This window comes from Artemia franciscana, chromosome 15 (genome assembly GCF_032884065.1).
Source record: "Artemia franciscana chromosome 15, ASM3288406v1, whole genome shotgun sequence".
Classification (NCBI taxonomy): domain Eukaryota; kingdom Metazoa; phylum Arthropoda; class Branchiopoda; order Anostraca; family Artemiidae; genus Artemia; species Artemia franciscana.
Window position 1 is genome coordinate 16,288,564 of NC_088877.1, and position 20,882 is coordinate 16,309,445.

The window sequence follows — 20,882 nt, forward strand, 5'->3', positions numbered from 1 at the left end:
TCCATTTTGAGAATAAGTGGAGAGGAATAATTTGGAGTGCAAGGCAAGTTTGATCTAAAATCATCCTTTTAAGCGTAAACCTGGTACATGACTATTTCTACTCCGGTCAAATGTCGGCCCTCGGTATGAATTCATGTTGACTTAATTCGATCTAACTTGAAGTAAAAGTGTTTAAACCATTTTAGCTTATGTTTTGTTTTTTGTTTACCGCAATGATTGTACGCATAGATACGACCAAAATTGTGCTCTGAAATAGCCGGGTTTTGCAAATGCATATGTAAATATTGCTAACGAGGAGGCTCGGAATATGTAACACGAAGACAGGAACTAGGAAGTTACCTAGTTGTCTTTGAGACAACTTGCGGTTTGGTAAGCTTTGAGATTGCGTCAACAACGGGTTCCTTAAATCAAAGACGGGCCTGTTAACGTTCGGTTACGTTCACAGCAGAAAAAAAGAGAGCATTAGGAATCCTGGCTTAGTTGATAGGTGATCAGATTGATCGAAGCATCAGTCTTGTGAAGATGAAACACTCCGGAATGGAAGAAATTATTGTTGTGCCCGATTCTTATGATGTTATTCATCCTTTTTATAACAGGATATTTTTATCGGTTTTAGACAAAATTCGAGTAAGTTTTCTAATTTACAAGAACATTTTGCTTTTTTTACGAACTATCTGTTGAAACTAACACCACTACTTACTTAAAAAAGACTTCGTCATGAAAAGTCCTTGAGATGGAAATCTTTAGTCTATTAAAATCGTGGCAACAAATAAACCATTAAAAGTTTAGTAAAAAATTGCAGCATAGTCTGCTATTTACGGATAAAGCTGAAAATCAATGGGTAGTGATATGGACCCGCAAACCCTCATGATTTCTCATAGGGTGGGGCAAGAATAGGTACAGTTTTAGCATCAGCTAGGGTGATACAATATCTGTGTAACTAAACCGAACCCACTATTGGCAAAGACTTTCCATAGAGGCCCTTGTAGATTCTGGAAGTTGGGTAAAATATTGTAAGGCTGGGAAAGGTTCTTGTGGTTAGACTACAATCTTCATTATAGGGCATAAAACCATAGGGAAACTACTCTAATTTTCGACTATTCTCAACATTTCGAAGTTTGACTTTTCTCCCACGCGTTTTAGATATGGTTGGCTAAAATCACGATTCATGAAGTTTTTGTCCCAAGATAGAATTTTGAAGATTTTTACTTCTTTAGGGAGGAGGGGGCCCAGTAAATATTTCAAATTTTAGATAATTCGCTAATTGAAAGATATACACAGGCCTATTTATTGATTTGGCATGCAACGCTCTTTCCAAAAAAAAGATTTACTACTGCTGCAATTCCATAAAAGCCCCCCCCCCTAGTTTCTGTACATACCCCTATGCTATATAAAGAACGATGCTGTTTTTTTTCCCTTTAACTACAACCAGTTGGTATTATGAGACGGCAACTGTTGGCGAAGAATATGTACAGAAAATGGTACAAACCAAGAAAACCGGCGAAGCTTTGCATATAGCCCAAGACTGTACCCATACATTAAGGGGGGATAGCCACGATAGTGATTATTGTACCTATCTAAAAAGAGCTTTAAGAAGAGAAGAGAAAGGATGTTTATCTTACATCTTGAAAACTAATTCCACAGTCTACAAATTTATGGGGGGCCTCTAAGAAGTTTGAGGGGGGCCCAATGTCATTTAATGACTAGAGAACCATTAGTCTCCAGTTCAATTAGAAGTTAACTGAATATTCGTTCGCGGTTGTTAACTAAAAGAGCCAAATGGGTTGTTAACTAAATAAGCCAAATGGAGTGAAGTACCTGGCATCACGTTATTTGGCTGTTCTGAATCCGACAAGCATTTACATATGAATAATTCGGAATTTTTACTTCAGCTTTTGGTTCTAAGGAGGCATACTTTCAGAAGACATGGACATTCTATATTTTGCAAGTCGGCTGTGATGAAAGTTGAAACAAATTCATTTTCAATCACATTCAAGTTCGTCGCGGCTGTGAAAGTTTCTCAAACGTTTTGCAAAACGCGTACATTTGCAAATTCAGTGGAAACGTCGTTTTGTGACAGATGTTTAATTTGACCAGGATCGAAGCTCGATAGTTTGAATGCTATTCTAGAAGGGTATTTTTTTTTTCTTTTACATAAAAAAAGTCTTGGAACAGAATTGCATAGCCTATTCACAATGGTGAAGTGCGAGCTTGGTTTCAGCGGGTAGCATAACTAAATAATTGAAGCAACAATTTGTTACCATATATTGGGTATGATACATGTAATATACACGAGTATCAAATTGGCAATTTTGAAGTTGGTTATTTTGGTCAATTCTGTAGCAATATTCGATTCAGAACATTGGCTATGCATTAATTTATTAAATCCATCAAAAAATGAGTTCTGACTCGGAACTGTGTTATGAACCAATGGTGTCAATTTATTGAAACTCAGGATAGGGGCAAAATGCATTTTCTATGATGCAATCTAGGGGGAGATTTTTTCAATGAGAATATTTGAAAAAAATCATTTTCAGTGAGAATTTTTTGAAACTTATTAGCCTAAAGGCAGATGCCCCCTCCCAAGTTCACTCTACTGGTATGAACTGTAGGTACAAACAGCGAAGAACTAAGAAGTTTTTCTGGGAGGGGCCGGATGTTTCATCGAAAGTGAGTTTTCATGCCCAAATCTTTGGATTTAGCTATGTTTTTCATAAAAATTTCGATGTGGAATGTCCTTGCAAAATCTGGAGAATACAATTTCTTCCTGTCACCATTGTGTGCTAGTAAAATGTGGTTGATGTTACCAAACATTGAATTTACTACCAAGCATGAATAGGGAATATTGCACATTATATATGTATGGAAGTCACCTTTCTTACATAAACTCAAATATTTTAATATAGAATTGCCCAAGGCAATTATAAAGGCTATCTAAGTGCCATTGATTTGTCAAATTAAAAAAATACCAAATCATGTTATCCCATGGCTATTTAATTTAAATATACTTCTGCAAGCTCGTGTGGAACTCGGTAATAAGTTTACTATAAGGTTTGTAAATTAGATCTCAATTGATAATAAAAATACTGCTATGTTTGCCAAAATTTAAAATCATTGTACGATATATAAGCATAATTTTGTACGTAATTGCTGCACTCTATATGCACTAGCTGCACAGGTTTAAATTTACATTAAACCTGTAATTTACAGGTTTAAATTTACAATTAAACACACGCAAAATCTAATGACTTATTAATCTTCTCTTCTAACTAGGTCAAGATTTCATTGATCCGCCTGAAAATGAATTTAAATTCAAGGTCTTCGCTGTTATTTTTTTTCTTATTCAAGTAGTTCATTGAACCACTCTTGAGATGCCTGCCTAAAAAACCCGTTTTGATGCTCTTTTGTTAATTCAATAGATTGCGAAAGTAAAAGTCACTCACTTTTAGTAATTAGCCTACTGTTGTTATCGTGATATGGAACGCTCTGTCTTGACAAATTAGGTCCACTCTCCGCAAAAAATCCAGGTGTATGTGCCTGCTTAGAGTTGACTGACATTAAAATTCTTATCGCACCAGGCACATAAGGGCGTAAAAGGATTTTAAAGTGTCATAATCACACAGAGCCCAACATTACGCACATTGAAACCCGTAAAATTTCCACATATTTACTGCCTACCCCTTATTATCTTCTATTTTTGCATAATTCACCTATGTTGGGGCTCAAATCAACAGTCGAAATGTCACCCTCTCCCCCAGGAAAAGAAATTTGAGTCCCCAAAAAATCAAACTCCTCTCGCCAAAGAATTCCCACGCAGAATCTAGTCTTGGCAATGTGAAGTCAAAAATTTAATATTATCTTGTTATGCAATTTGATCACAAACACAATTATGAATCTGTAGGCAAGGCTTGGGGGCCCAATATGACCAGGGGACAATATGGCAGGGGCTGGCACGTGCGCAGGGGGGGAGGGCCTTCGGGCCCGGGCTCCCCCCGAAATTTTGTGAAATGTTAAATTTCCCCATGGTTTCTTGGGATTTCTGGGAAAAGTAGGACATTTATTAAAAATCTAGATACATGTGTGACGCCTTCTTTGGGGGATTTTACAGCATGCGATTATCCGGTCAAGTCACTGCCCAATTATTAACCCATTTTCTGTCTAATAACTCTCTTTGAAGTAATTAGCAATTGTACTGTTATTTTTTTTATAAAGAGAGTTTGATTTCCACAGCAAAATAGAATTATCCTCGATATTAGGGCGTTTATCCCCCCTTTTCAGGATAAAGTACAGCTTTTACTGGATTAATTTTGGAAACAGTCATTTTTCATTAAAATCTACGTTTTTGCAATAGAAGAACTACCCCCCACAGCACCCATATTGCACTATTAACCCTAAAATTTCCCTTTCAGTGGGATATAATAGATTAATCACTGGTTCTAAATCGCTATGAACATAACCTGAGCCTAAAACGCACTTTTGAGGCTTCAGTCTTCTTCCCCCCATCAGGTACAATACTACAGATTAAAGTTATTCTGTATTTTCCGATATACGTGCTTTTTGCATTACTAAATAAAATAAAAGTGCTACTTTATATCTGCTGTTTCGAAGGTTTTGGCCCCCCCCCCTGAAAAAAATTCCTGCGTACGTGCCTGGGCAGGGGTGCCGTTAATTGACCAAATTATCAAATTTATGTAAAAAAAGAGTGAAAACAGAAAAAAAGGAATGAGGGTGCCAGAAAAATCTTGAGGGAGGGGTCCTCCTTTTGTCCGCCAGTGTCTATAGGATTTCCTAATATAAACAGTTTATTTTTGTTTGTTAGTCAGGCTGACGTTGCAAATTGTCCACACTTGTAATGCTTAATTTTGCGCTCGTTCGAGATCATCGAACACCAAATTATTCACGATTTCACTTCCAAAACATTGAAAAAAATTGAAATAGAAAAAAAACGTAACAAAAACCTTAAAAAGACATAATCTTAGAATACCATAATCATAGTGGAACCGACAATATAGTGTTAACTTCAATACCAGGTCTTTCTACCCAGTAAAGTGACGCCATACCATGCAGAACTTCTGTTTCATTTAGTCACTGATTAGTCATAAAACTATGAGTTCTTACCACCCCTCCCTCCCCCCAGCAGTGCAAAATAATCCTTTGTCTTGCTGTAAAAATGTTTAGTTAGTTAAAACCTCGTAGGCCATTTTTAAAGAAAAACCCTTATCAGGACTGCAACAGAGTTTGGAGAAAAAAAAGTAAAGAAGGAAAAAAACGATTATAATGGCGATTTCCATATTTCTGTTTTACAGCTAATCCAAGATGAATACTAAACTTGTCTGATAAATTATTCTTTGAATTAGCCTTATTCTGCATACCTTAAAATATACCAAGATGAACTTCCACAGGTGACTTTCAGGAAATCGCTCGCAATCTGTAAAATTGTGTTTTTTTACGTAAGGAGAATAATTGCGATTCAGGTGTTAAGAGGTTGTGAAAAAAGTGGATTTATATGCTTATCCAGTACTTTATTGAACTTGCGAGTCTTTTAGCAGTTAATGTTGAATAGTTAGTCTGTCAGTAATCTGTCAGTCTTAATACAAAATTCTTTTGGTTAAGAATCTTATCTGCCCTTAAGATTTACTTAAGGGCAGATAAGTCATTGCATCTGGTCAAGCTACAGCAGTAGCCAGGAGATAGTGGGACTTATCCCCTAAAGCCTAAAACGTGCGTAAAACGCGTTTCAAATCGCTCCAAGTTTTCTCAAAAGCCTTGGATAAATAGGGCTTTCTATATTTTCTTCTTCTCCTGAAAAAACTGGGGTTTAGACCCCTCCCTTCAGGTCAACTATTGGCTATGTTCACGAGTTATGAAGCTATCTAAGGAGTGCTTTGTAAATATTGTTGGAGCATTATTCGTTAATCACTAAGATCCTTAGTGCCAAATGTAAGCCCGCAAAAGGTGTTAAGTTCAACGTTGACTAATTTCTCGGTTTCCGAGCGGGAGTCGTCTTTCTACCAGCAAAAAAAGATCACGCGGAAGGGCTTTTACAAAAAACCCGTAAGTTAAAAAAGATTTCGACAGGAGGTCCCGAAAATATGTGTAATCTTGGTTATAATTTAACAAGCAATGTTTTAATGATGCACTGATTTGGGTGTTTCTAACCCAAGTCGACGAACATAAGTTTCACCTGTGTGTTTCTTATTAGCATTTAGCAATTCTAGTCTTGTCGAGACACGGATATGCTAAAAGCTTATTCTGTCAAACACATTATTGCTGTATCATGAAGAAAACGAACTTTCAATGAAAATGAAAACCTATAACAATAGATTTTTGGCATGGGCCTAGGTTTCGGCAATGATTAAGAAATCATTAACACTCAGTATCTTATTAGATAATTGTTTGTGTTTTTTTCAGAAATATTTTTTAGATTTTCTTAAAAAAAAAATAATGGTTGTTCAGTATCTGCCCCTATCTGGGCATTCCTCACTTTGTTTTTCCAGGGGATTGCAAAGATTTGACGTAAGTAATTGCTCTTGAGGTTGCCTTTATTCCAGTAGGAACGCATGTTCTTATCATCCCGTGCTTTACTAAGAAATTTAGGCCGGCAAATGGTTCCACATTTCAATAGTTCTGGAGGCACGCCAGTATAACTAGGTGCTTTGTGATTTTTGAGCGACCCACTTCAGAGCTGCATCAACTTCTTTAAAGAGGATTGGGCCCGAATAGATATCCAAGTTAAACGTTGACACGTCAGGAGTGGCCGGTGGCTGCTGGGGTACTGTCTGCTACATAGAATCCGAAAATATTCCCTAAGCAGTTCGGGATACCTCCGGGCATAGTAAGCTGCTGACCACTTTCGTCCTCTATGAAATTGCACGAGTTTGTTGGTTTGAGAGTCAGAGAGCTTCAAGGATCAACTCGTCAAGAATCAATTTACTGTCAACTCGGCTTGCTACTTTTTTCCACCTCGGTGGCGGTATTATTAGCATCTTTACTTTTGTCATTCCTTGGAGACTTTAATAATTTCTTTTAAATTAACACAGCATTGCCTGTCAAGAGGATGAATAGATGAATGACTAGGCGAGTATTTATCAGAAAGATTTTTGGATCGTTTTGTTCCAGTATCAGCTGCCAATTCACAAAACCATCTTCCTTCTTCTGGTTCTTATAGTCAATGACTTCGAGCACCTCATTCTTCATGCATTTCAACAGTGATTTTCACAGAGAATCTGCACTTTCTCGAACGGAATCGGTTATCGAGATTTAGGGCCGAATTTGGAGTTGGAGAAATACTTTGAGGGGGGGCAAGCCTATTAATCCCTCTGGATACCGCCTGATCGTATAAGTCACCATAAACAATTGAGAAAAAGTCCACCTCATCCTTAAACAGGAGTTAGGGATGACAAACCTATCTTGGAAAGATCGTTCAAAGAATGTTGTTAGTTGAAAATAAGGGAGTGTTTCTGCATTTGTCTTAACTGGTTGCAAGACACAGAATTTTTCGAAGATATGACTTTGAGAGACGAATTAAATTTATAATTACAGTCCTCGAACGAACGCGTAGAGCCTGAAGTGGAAAAAGAATTTGGCAGGAACTAGTTGCTCTTCAAAATCACGACGGATTTCAATCGTGACATTAGGAAAACTCTTTATAAAATAAGATATACGGTCGAGGCTGCAGAAAAATTGTTAGACTGCAAGAAATGTAAAAAATGGCTGTTTCCATTTTCTGATTTCTCATCATGTATTCACCATCGTACTCCCAGTAAATCCGTCTACGAACGTTAAATTACATTACTGCAATAAGACATAACGCCGCAATCACGCTTAAAGATCATATTTGTGGATTTTTACACTCCTGAAATTTTTGCCAAAAACCATCTCCTTTTCTGTTCACAAAGAAATGATCAGTAGAACGATGTACGGTTAGTTTGGTTCTGTCATATATTGCCCTACTGTTTCATCCCTTTGAGAACAGATAAGTAAATATTTTTTGAAAATTATTTCAGACGCTTCAAATTACCATGTACAGGCTTTAAGCGGGAGAGCAACCATAAGTTTGTAGGAGCCGAGTCTGTTCGCGATGGTACATGATCTTCTTGAAAATTGCTTGGAATATCAAAGACAATTGCACATGGTTAAAACCTTTTGTTGATATACCACTAGGAAAATCTGTTCCAGTCGTCTCTGATCCTCCTAGGTACACTTTTAGTTCTAGTTTCGGTTAAGGGGATATACGCTGGACGAGGGCTTTGAGCACGATCCCTTTATGTCGTGTCATGTTATCAATTTTTTTGTTTATGCCCCTTTCCCGAAGGTTTTGACCGTCTTTCCGAAATAAGTTTCGGTGGACATACCTAGTTTAGGGTAACTTGCCTCTCTTCAAAACTTCTGTTAGTCACATTCATTCACCCGTCATGATAAACGTGAATTCGTTTTTAAAAAGAAAAAAATTCAAAGTTTTATGAAGAGCCAAGCAGTGACTGTACCCTATGTTGCTTACAATATTTATTGTTATTGAATCCAGCTTGCCCAAATATTTGTTCAGGTATCAGTTTAGCTGAGTGTCAGTCCACAGCTACTGTTGCTAGTCATTAAACTAGTTCTACATTTTGGTGCACAGAAGTATCACTATATTGTTCTTGGTCTTGCATACTAGGCAGCTGTCCAGGCATTAGGCACAGATTTAACAGCTTAAAGTCAATCAGTTCGTGGTTACGAAGTGTAAGAACCGATGCGGCCCAATAGTAACCAAAACTCTAAACAACGGAATTTTGATACCAATAGATGTATCAAAAGAATAGGTTTATGATGCTGATTCCAAATACATAGGTTTGGTACTTGTATGATATGGCGCCGACCTAATAATCTTTTTCTAAGTAGAATCTGTTTCTCTGATGCTGAATCCTAATGAAATGTACCTAAGTATGATAAAAATATAATACCTTAGAAACAAATTTGGGCTATATATTTGCACATTAGGAGGGGGGCTAAAGTATAATAGGTCTGCACTCCTAATGTGTTAGGTGCAATTATTCTGCATATTATGAAGTAAGAATTGTTTTCTAACTTCACACTGTACAAATACTTTACCTCAACCCCCTAGTTTTCAAATATATAGCCCAAATTATATATTTCCAATCTATTTTGTCACTTCTCTTTGTCTTGTCTCACGCTAAGCTGAAAGAAACTAATGAAAAAACTGGTTCTACAGTGCTTCATTGGATGAACAACTTGAGTCGTGGGCGCTATATCATACAAGTAACTATTAAGTTTAGTGTTATCTATGAAAGGCTACGAGCCTAAGAAAAATTGCCTGATTTTTGAAAAAGGGGGAAACACCCCCTAAAATTTAAAGAATCTTAATGAAAATCACACAATCAGATTCAACACGTTAGAGAACCCTACTGTAGACGTTTCAAGCTCCTATATGCCAAAATGGGGAATTTTGTATTTTTGCTAGAAGAAAGATCGCGTTTTTTGTTCTTTTTCATGGGTAATCTTATCGACCCAGTGGTCCTAGAACATCAGAATAGGACTCATTCTAACGGAAATTAATAGTTCTAGTGTCATTCTTAAGTGACCGAAAAGATTGGCGGGCAACTAGGCCCCCTCCCACGCCTTTTTTCCTAAGATTTTCCAATCAAATTTTTGAGATAGCTATATTTTTAGGCATATAAATTAATATATTTAATACAATTACTACGTCCTTGAAGATAACATGGCCCCACGTCCCCTGGTGAAAGGTCTTTAAGTTATAAAATCTGCCCATTGTTTACGTATAATATTTGTTATTGGGAAGTATGCATACATTTTTCGGATGGGGAGCGGAGGGTGAATTTACTGCTGGGGTGATTTTACACGGGGAGAATTTTCCAGAAGGAGGAAAGTTTCCAAGGGTGAACTTTTTAGGGGATGTTTTACACTGGGGGAATTTGCCAGTAAATTCTATACGAACTTTTTTTTTATAACTTGCTTTCTCTTTACCGACTCAATTTGGCGCATGGAGATGTTAAGGGTAATTGTACAGGGTAAATTCTCAATGGGATTTAATTTTCCAGATGATATATGCGTGGAGAGGAGGGGGTTTTTAGTGGAGGTAGAGCCAGATTTCCTGGCATTACTTAAAAAACGATCAGAAATTAAATAAAGACAAACAAGTTTTTTCTACTGAAAGTAAGGAGCAACATTAAAACTTAAATCGAACAGAAATTATTATGAATATGTGGAGAGTTTCCCCCTCTTCAACATATCGCTCTTTACGCTAAAGTTTAAATTCTGTCCCAGTTCTTTAAAAATGACTCCTGAACCACAAGGGCTGTTTAATTAGAAAAATAAGAAACTTTTTTGAAAGTACTGAAAAACTTTAGTGTAAAGAGCGAGGTGTTGAGGATGGAACAACTCCCCTCATATACGTAGTAATTTCTGTTCGTTTTAAGTTTTAATGTTGCTCCTTACTTTCAGTTAAAAAAAATTATTTTTTTTTCCATTTAATTCGAACAGAACCTAAAGTTATGTTCTTAAGTTAGGAACAGAACCAGGTAAAACAGATGCGGCAGTTTAAAGTTCGATTGAACCCAGTAGACGAAGACAAATGTCTAATCCTTTTTGTCACTTGTTTCTGTCTAACAAAACTAAACTCGTTTCATTAAACCTGCATATTTATTGGATTGCTACTTATTTTATATTTAGCACAGTATAAATAAATTATACCAGCAGACCGAGCTTCACTTGGTAAAGCGAATTCTACACACAAAAACGGCTTCCGCGTATCCTCCTCGGGTGAACTCGACCCCCCCCCGCACCTTTATTCACAAAAGAAAAGACGTTTTGTGCAACTTTCTTAGATTTAGGTGAATTGACATTAATTTTATTTTTGCCAAATCATTTCGTAAATTCTAATCTCTAAACCATACAAAGTAAAAACAAACATACTTTACTAAAAATCCAGCATAAAATAATAGTATTCTTGGCTGAATATCTTGCTAAGATCACTCTCAAAGTTCAATGGACCTGTAGTGTCCACCTACAAGGTCAAATTGACCTGCATGGCGGCTGATTAATTAGACACTTGCTGTATACAAATTTGATTCAAATTGGAGTTCAAATACAATACAAAATTAATCGAGTTTGGAACGCTTAAGGAAAGTAATCACATAATTGACACTCGAACCTCCTTGTCTGACTGTCAACCTTTATTTTGGAGTTTTTTCTGGTTGTTCTGTCGCTATTTCAATTAGCACAAACTTAATACAAAATATATTAAGGGTGCTGGTAGGGGAAACGAATTTTTCGAAGTCTTGACTTATCTAAATCGTCTCTTCAAAAGAGAAACTGTTAGTATACAAATTGTCAGAAAACATTATCTGAACGTTTTCAAGAAAAAGTATAGCCTACACACATGTAGCTTCTATTTTCTCCGCTGAAAGCTTTTGGGATATACTGAGAGCCTGCGGTAGAGCACTTGTTCTTGGTTGTTCTTGTTCTTCACGTGTGAAGTTTGGAAGAATGGAAAGATAATTCTGAGAAGCTAGACTATAGCATTGGAAAACCTAAAACAATGATCCAGTATGATTTTAATTTTGTCTGGGATATACCCATTTTCAGTCCACACTTTAACCTATTTTCTCGTCTTTGGGTCTTTCCGAATTTTCCAAGGACTTGGCCAGCAATATGACACGATTTACTTGTTTTTGTTCTTTTCGTGTGACTTAGTAAATCCAATTTTTCCAATCGAAACCCAATGAAATGCAATTCAGTTCTATAAAACATTCAAATCCAACCACTTCCCCCTATGGTGCTAGTCCTGCTGCCCCTATTTTTTGGAAAATTGCAGTTCTTTGTACGTATTTACACTTTGATATCTACGGAACCTGTAAGGCAAATAAACACGGGGCATGAGAAACCCCGGTGCGAGCATCGAGTGCATCAATAGTATTGATAGTGTATAATTATTATTATAATTAATTATAGTTTTTAGTAGTTTTATAAAGTTTTAAGAGACTAAGAGTGTGGTTTTAAAAAGGGGAGAGTATATGCTGACTAATTTTCACCCTCAGATTAATCATGGTTGCAGTAGTAGCTGCAACCTAGTAGAGAACGAACCACAACTTCCAAGTGAAAAAAAATGCCATAAAAGACTGAATCAGGAATGATAACTATTGTTTTGGTTAATCTTTAAAGTAAAAGTTTATTGTGAAAAGAAATTTATGGTGATTTCAAAAAGAATCTGAACCCCCTTGAAAATGGCGTCAGATCAAAATACAAAGTTATACCATTGGAATAGCATGGTGAAAAATCTATAGTAGGACAATTACAGTCCTCCATGTTGAGCACCAAGGAAAATCACTTTTAGCACTGATTTGTCCACTTTTTTTCTTTTTTTTTCAAGGGGGCTAGTGAATGACCAGAGCATCATAGAGAGATGTTTAATGGCTCATTGAACGGAAATTAAATTTACTAATGTCTTTTTTAAGTGATCGGAAAGATTGAAGGGCAACTAGCCCCCCTCCCCAAAGGCCCCTTCCATCTAAAGTTATCCAATGAAAATTTCGTGACAGCTATTTTGTTCAACATAGTTCAAAGGTTCACTATCTATGGTTTTAGTGATGATATGACCCTCCATAGTCCCTGAGGAAAGGACTATATGTTGTATCGCTACTGGAAGTGCCGATATCACTTGTATCGGTATGAGTGTATTATTATTGGCTGTCCTGGCTAAGTGGTCGGGATGGTGTGAGAATTCTTTGTCCAAGGGAACAGGTTCAATCCCAGTTGTGACCAGTTATTTGGTTTGGGAAGGGGGTCAGTGGCGTGACTCAGTAACTTTACCCAGAGTCGACCTAGCTATTTGCACTAGTTTTATTGATATATGTTAGATAGGCTGGGAAGTAATAATTTTTGTTCGTTTTAAGTTTCAACTTCGCTGTTTACTTCCCTCGGAAAAACTTAGTTTTTTTAAAGTTAATAATTAGGAAGTGTCTGGATCATCAAAATATGACCAGACATTTGATTCAACTGAAAAAAGGCTTTTGTGAAGGTCTTATCTTTATCGTATACCAAACAAGTACATTAAAATGGTTAAAACCATGCATGAGTATAATATTGCTGTGTTCAAGCAAGGAACTAAGGTTAGTAGTTGGTTCTATACAGAATCAGAAGTTAATCAGGTTTGTGTCCTCTCCGCTTTGAGAGACTTCTGCCTAAGGAACACGGTAAATTCTCTGAGAAAACATTGTATCAAGTTTGAAGGTGAAGTCTCCTAGAGTTAAATTATACAGATTATTGGATAACCCTAGATAAAAATACTAACAAAGTGTATGAACTTTGGAGGTTCTGAAAGTTAACGGTGTAAGAATTTTAAGAAGACTAGACTAAGGTGCTTAGACACCTTAGAAAATCAATCAGATGGATAGATTTACTTACCTCGGTAGTGGTGGATGTTGGATGTCCTGATGATGTAAGAATATTGTGTACTGATGTATAGTAAGAATACTGAAGAAGTAGAATAGCCACGGTGTTTTGTGTTTTTTCGCGGTCAAGGAAAGTATGGAAGAACAGAAAGATAAGTCTGCAGACTCAGATTAAAAGTCACGCTAATGACAGTAATAACGAATAGTTCTGAGACATGGGAACTTTGAAAGGAAAATTTGTTAAGGATTTTCCATCGAAACTACCTAAGAATAGCTTTCGGTAATAGTTTGACTTACATATATTAACAACAAGCTGCGATAAAACGTGGTTCGACTCCATATTTCTAGCGCTATAATGAAAGAAAGGCTAAGATGTCAAAGCCAATTTTTTTAGCTAAAGAATGCTATATTGCCTAAGATCGTTCTTTTGACCATCTTTCCGCGGCAACACGAAAAACGGAACGGGAATAGGTCATAAAAAAGAATTTATGGAAATTTAGGATGTGTAGGAGGGTATGGAGTAATGTTTTAACTAGGTTGGGACGGAGAATGAGTGCACGCAGCTATGTTGGCCTCAGGCGGCTTGGTGATGCAATGAGTTATTTGTAGTAGTAGCAGTTATTTTACAACAACTTATGAGGCTTTTTGAGAACGAAGACCAAATCTGAAATTTGCGGAAGGGTCTATAGCTGATGACCAATTGTTCTGATAAATTGCATCAGCGTGGTGTATTCGGAACTTGATTATAAGAAAGAAGTAATATAAATAATTTTCCAAGCATAAATTTTTTTCTTTTAGAAATAATACGTTGTTTTATAAAATATTAAATGTTATGGCAGGTGTCAACCACCTAGCCTTCAGCTCTAACTTGGTAGGTCCTTCCTGACTACTACGTGATACATTAATACTTGGTCATAGCGTCTGTATATTAAGCTACTTCCGCGTTTTTGTTGACTAAATGTACTTCGTCACTCGTCCCTGAATTTTAAAAGACCAACCGAAGTGCGCGTAATGGATGTTTAATTAATGCGGTGAATTCTCGTAATCTGAAACTTCCGACAAGATTTTTCTCATTTTGCGACTATCTAGCTCTAAGGCATTTTATGACAGATCTTTTATAATCACGTTTGTTTATTTTAATCTGGAGAAGTATAGTTTTATAAGCTATTTTGTGATATTTTCCCAATTTCGATCCAAAGATATGAGGGAATTGAGAATGGTATTATCAAATACCATTCTAAAATCCTAGAAGTAGTTACGCGAACCTTCGGAATGAAGATCAACGACGATAAAACGAAAGCCATGCGCATGTCAAGGTTCAATAACCCATCCCCGCCAAAAGTAAAGCTTAATGGAGTGAAATAAAATGGGTAGACAGCTTTATATATCTGGGGAGCCAGATCACGAGCAACAATAATCTCTGAGTGGACATCGAAAGACGCCTCGCTTTGGGTAGCACCGGCTTTAAACTTCTGGTGCCAATATAGAAGCACAATCGAATCTCTGTGAAGCTAAAACTTTTCTGCTCCATCATCATTCCTATAGCTACGTACGGCTATGAAACGTGGACAGTCAGAGTAAAGGACTCCAGGTGAGTCGCCGCGTTTGAGACAAAGCTGCTGTGTCGAATCGTTGGCATAACATACGTAGATCGAGTTTCAAATGCGACCCACTCGAAATACTGCAGTATAATACTACCTTCCTGGACGAGGGCTGTGTCCAACAATCCAAGTGGCATGGCCACCTACAGCGCATGTCCAATTGCTGAAGATTCCCTTCAAAGGTCGCATCCACGGTTTTCGCCCTCGTGGCTGCCCTCCGAAGCGCTGGAAAGAGAACTTATCCGACTGCAACCCCCCTAGTCTTCTCAGGATGGCACAAAACAGAGAGTAGTATAGGCGACACATACACTCGCTCGTGAGGAGAAAGACGCCGAGACGACCACCAAGGTCAGATGAGACTAAAGTCAAGTATTATTACTCCATTCTTGATTTTTTATTTAAAATACATAAAAGAAATTTGTTTTCTTAAGCGTTTTATTTTGCGCCTTTTAGATGCACAATAGATCCAAAAAAGCCTGCCCTGGTAAATCCTTATCCATCCACGCAAAAACTGACCCCATGGAACAGTAATTTTACCAATATATACAGATGTTTACTGATGTATTACCGATCGAGAATTTGGTGAAAATTATGGTAAATCTATAATAAGTTGTTAAAAATTGTACGACCTCCTTTTAATATTTGACGGGCCTTTTTTTTTCACTGAAAAGCCAAATATGTTGGGATGGGGGATACCCTCTTTCCAAGAAGTTTAACTCTTTTAAAGCTCAACATAAACACAATATAATTGGCCCACATTTTAAGTCCGAAGTAAATCAAGTTAAGCCGCATAATGGTTGCGATTATCCATACGATGTCACGTGGCGCTTATGTGAAATTGATATTTATAGCCCCCCCCCACCTCACCCTTTCTGCTGTGCCGAGTACACAGGATCTATTGGTTAAGCCTGTTTGAGATCATAGTTGTAGCGGTAGCTGCAACCTAGTAAAGAGTGAACCACAGCCCATAGTAACCAAAAGTTAAAAGCTCGTTTTGAAAAAAAAACTGCCTTGTGAAAAAATTTGTGAAAACAACACTTTTGGTGCCATTTCTTAAGTAGAAAATCTTGGAAGCATAAAACGGTATCATTGTAATAATTAGGGTCCAAAACGCTTAACTGGAGGTTTTGCAAGAACACCTCCCACAAATTCCTCCTCCAGGCCCCTTTATAAGCTACCTAATTAAAGTCCTACAAACACCAGTATATTATATTACATTATTAGAGGCATGGCTCTCTTAGTACAGCGCAGGACTTCAATTTAGATTATCATGCGTTCAGTTCCAGCTTGGATTTTTTTTTTAATCATGGTTTGTCCCTTTTTATGATTACTTTTCAGATAATCCACTATTTTTGCAAATGTGATGCACTCATTTTTTAAAGCATATCCCGGGAAGGTTCATTTTAAATCTATTGGTCATATATACGTGCTTTTTTATCAATTTCGCCATCCAAAAGTGCCATATAGCACTAAAAACGGCACTTTTGGTACCACTTCTTAAGTGTAAGAGTTTGGAAGCATATAACAGTACCATTGCAATAATTATGGTCCAAAGCACTTAACTGGAGGTTTATAAGAACCCCTCACACATACTCCCCCACCAGACCCTCTTAATATGTTTCATAAATCACCTACTCATCTAAAAAGTAAAAGATTATTCTGAAAACATATCAACTAAAACTAAAAGCTTTTCAACTAAAAATCTACCAAAAATTAAGCTTGAATGATCAACAGTTTTGAATTGAACCTTCAAACTTCACTCTGCAATAAAGCCTGTGTGTTACTTCTAACGGCGGTAATTGAGGGGAAGGGATGTCCTTGCCCCCTTAGTTTTTGCTTCTCCCTAGGTTTTGAAAAACACCCTTTTTTGGTCATTTCATTGAAAATGGCACTTTTTTCATTTAAAAAAAAAATGGGGGAAACGACCGAAAGTGCACTTTGTGCCATCAGGTCAAATTTATAAAAAGCGAATATATATATATATAAATATAAGCTTTTAAATGAGCCCCTTAAAAAGCATCTCTTTCTTCACAGTAGCCTTCTAGTTTCTGTTTGTCAGTAGGCGATTTATAAGGCCTTGTCTTCACTATGGCTTTTTTAGGTGAATTCGGCCGAGTAAAAGCTGCTTTTTGCTGATCGAAAAACAAACTTTCCTAAAAATCATGTATTGTCTTGTGAAACATGGATAATGAACTTTATGTTAAGTAGCAATGAACTTATGTTAAGTAGCTGTCAAGGTTGTTTACAGTATTTTCTAGAGGTGTCTTATCTCCCCTAGATCGATGATTGTTAGAAATTATATTAAAAATAAGTTTTCAACTGAAACTTAGGAATAACATCAAAACTTAAAACGAACATACATTATTCCTTATAAATAGAAAAGATCATGGCAGCTTTGTTTTTTTACATTAAATTTTAGTCGAAAAAGAACAGGGTAATTTTAAAAAGCAAAGTTTTTCCGAGGGAAGTAAAGAGCGAAGTTGAAACTCAAAACAGACAAAAACTATCAAAACAATTCTAATATATCGTATGTCAACAAAAATAGTACAAATAAACCAACTATTTAGCCGTCCTGGCCGATTGGATTGGTGCGCTGGATTCAGGATCCCTTGTCTGAGAGAGCTAAGGTTCGAATCCTAGTGTACCCAATTATTTAGTTTGGGACGGGGTCAGTGGCGTGACTCTGTAAGCTTAGCCAGAGTCATCCAGCTCTAAATGGGTACTTGGAGAAATCTGGGGAAGGTAAACAGGAAGGGTGTGCGAAAGCACAGGATGGTTAGCCCCCAACCCCCCATTGCACTTCCCGGCTGAAGGGCCAAGAAACGGAGATCGGCACGTCTGGTAGGGACTGTAAAGTCTAATGCCGTATTCTTTACCTTACCTTTTATTCTTTTGGGATTATAGAAAACTAGCGCTTTTCTGAGAACACAAAACAGTGTAGGAGTTTAGGTACAGTGAAAGCAAACCAATTAAGGACACTTTTTTCAGAATAAAAATATTATCAATCGCTTTTAGGATCAATCCCTTTTAGGTAAAGCAACAATACATTTTATAATTGTTGCTTTTTTTACGTTTAATTTGCTATCACCTCTGCACAATGGCTCAGTTCAATGACTGGCTCTTGTTTTGGTTCTGAAAAGGACAAGTCATGATTATTTTGTATACAAGTTCGAAGTAAAGCTATCTTGATAGTATTAAAACTATTGAATAGCTTTAGAATTTGTATCATAGCTTGAAATCCACTATTGTATAGAGATAAATAATCAGATTTCTAGAATTAGATTATGTTTGATCTTCATTTCAAGTAATACCAAAGCATATTTCTTACAATTTAAGACTGTATATTACTCACGTATTTATAGATGGCGAGACCAAAATTCTACCTAATAAATTAAACCAATATTTCTGTATGCTGTTCAACTACTTCGCGGTTAATGAAAAAAATGTAATTTACGCTTATGCTTTTAAGATAACTTTCATTGTATACTGAAAGCTACTGATGTCATAAGTTGTGTAAGACTATGAAAAGCTTTATAGATTCGTTTATTGCTGTCAGGCTACATACTCACTTTTGACTCCCAAATCAGTTTTATTGATATATATTACATAGGCTGTGAATTTTTTTTCGTTTTAAGTTTCAACTTCGCTCTTTACGTCCCTCGGAAAAACTTTGTTTTTTAAAATGATTTTTATTCAGTCTGAGGTAGTTTTTGAGGATATTTTGTAAAATAAAGCTTCTGAACCGTACGTAAATTGTACCTGTTCTGGCTATACATTATATTTTGTAGCCGGAACAGATATACTCAGGGTATACTTGGCAACATTTCATCACATGTTGCGACTCAAAACGTTAAGTTATTTTTAATGGCTTAAATTTTCCCACATTGGGGAAATTCCCACTGGGGGTCCTAATGAAGGGATGTCAGCGAATGATGCCAAATTACAGATTTATGGTTGTTATTCTTTCATTTTATAGTTCTAAAATTTAGTTTTAGCTTTGGGTCTGTTTTTGACAATTTTGAGCTCTGTTTCATTTTGCTGCTGCGGTGACGCAATTTTTACACTGGAAAACAGAAATTGTCAAACAATACGGATACACATCTTATACTTTTGTTTTCAACACCGAGGGGAAAAAACATAGTAGGAGATACACGTTTTTCACACAATTTTATCCAAGATTGAAACACCTTACTTTACAACTTAGCATTTAACAATACATGTTAAAAAAAAAATTCTGGACTTTTCTCTTTTTTATTGTTGCTTGCCAGCTACTGATACTGATTCTATTCTTATTGGAACTAAATGTAGACACGTCCTCATTTGAATACAGCCCACACGGGTCATAAGGCGGCAGGCCTTTACTCAGCAACCACGCCATACAATCAAAAGCAATTTTCAGCTTATATGTTGAAGGGATTTTACAATAGTAAGTGAATTTAGTGGTTCTAATTAATATTGGACTACATGAGCGATCCCAGAATATTTTCTTTGAGGGGGGACCAGTAAGGGAAAGGTAAATTTAAAAGATGTAAGAAATACATATGAATTGTAAGAAAGACAGAAAAAGGAGGGGGTTTCAATGAGCTACTAGCTAAATAAAGAAATGTGTATTTTTAAATGAAAGTTTCAGATAAGACATAATTTTGGAAAGGTCCTTTTTTTGGAAGGAAGCTAAATCTTCAGAACAACAAGACACAGGTATGTTGTTTTACGGACAAAATCGTAAAATAAAATTAGGGAAAGGATGAACTCACAGAACTTTCATTCCAATTTTGCGCTCCTGTCTAAGGATTCTAGAAAGTGCTTACAAACATCATTTATAGCGATGATTTTAGTTGAAAACAATGACAATGGTGCTTATGTTAATTTTTTTTTCAGATCGCCTTGTTTACTATACTCGTACTGCCCATTCGTTTGATAGGAGTTGCAATTTGTGTTGCTGTGTGCTGGATCCTTTCTGTCGCAGGAACATATGGTGTAACAGAAAAGGAAATAAGAGATTATCCTCTGGAAGGAAAAAGGAGGTAAGCATTGTAAAATTGTCTATATCAATTTCTCGTCCTTGATTTCAGTCAGAATTTCCCAACAACGTTTTGGGAATATACTCCTCAACTAAAAATTTATTTAGCCCTATTTCACCTAGAAATATACTTGGATATATTGGTAACATACACAATGGCAGTTTTCAGCAGATAAGAGTTTATCTGCTGGAGACGGCCTCTGTGTATGTGACCGAAATATCCAGATATCTCTTTTTGTACTTGTGTTTCACGTCTAATAAAAGAATTTTCCCTATTGAACTATTATTTATACGTCATGGAAAGGCAGTGTGGTTTTTAAAAATACGTACTCAAGGAGTAGCAACCCTTCAGGTAAAATAGACAAGAAACACAGGATTGGTGGACTGTGTTGGCATCAGTTGATTTTGTGCTGGGATGTGTTTTAAGCTTTCTTTTTATTTTGAACTGGGTGCCACCCCATGGTACAAAGTCTATGCCAAATTTCTCCAATTTTTTTAAACTGCACTCTAAATTTACTGTTACACGTAAATTGTAATTGTTTAAATAATTTCCCAGTCGCATTGAGATTTTAGGGGTAACATTGTAACCAATTCTTTCTGGAATGATCATCAAATTATTTCAATTAACGGAACCATGAAGTTGTAATTAAGAACATTGTGCTTGAGTCTTACAATAAAATCTGATAATCCAATATGAAGCACCTACAGGAGTGCATATTGATAGTAATTACTCTTTAAAAGAATTAAATGTGCATATTATTATTACTGTTATTTTATACGGGCACGCACTCATAAATTCATTTTAGTGGGGAGGACCTAAGCAAAAAAAAGCAGCTAAAATATGTAAAATAC

At 36.5% G+C, this 20,882-nt stretch overlaps 1 protein-coding gene across 1 annotated transcript in view; it reads left to right on the forward strand.

Annotated features, from left to right (window-relative positions):
• Positions 1-461: 461 nt before the first annotated feature.
• The window catches only part of LOC136036101 (lysophosphatidylcholine acyltransferase-like), a 78,585-nt gene continuing 58,164 nt past the window's right edge, over positions 462-20,882 (forward strand). Inside the window, exons 1-2 of the mRNA XM_065718100.1 lie at positions 462-627; positions 19,889-20,034. Coding sequence (XP_065574172.1) covers positions 523-627; positions 19,889-20,034 — 251 coding nt within the window. The 5' untranslated portion in view covers positions 462-522. The remainder of the gene's footprint in view (positions 628-19,888; positions 20,035-20,882) is intronic.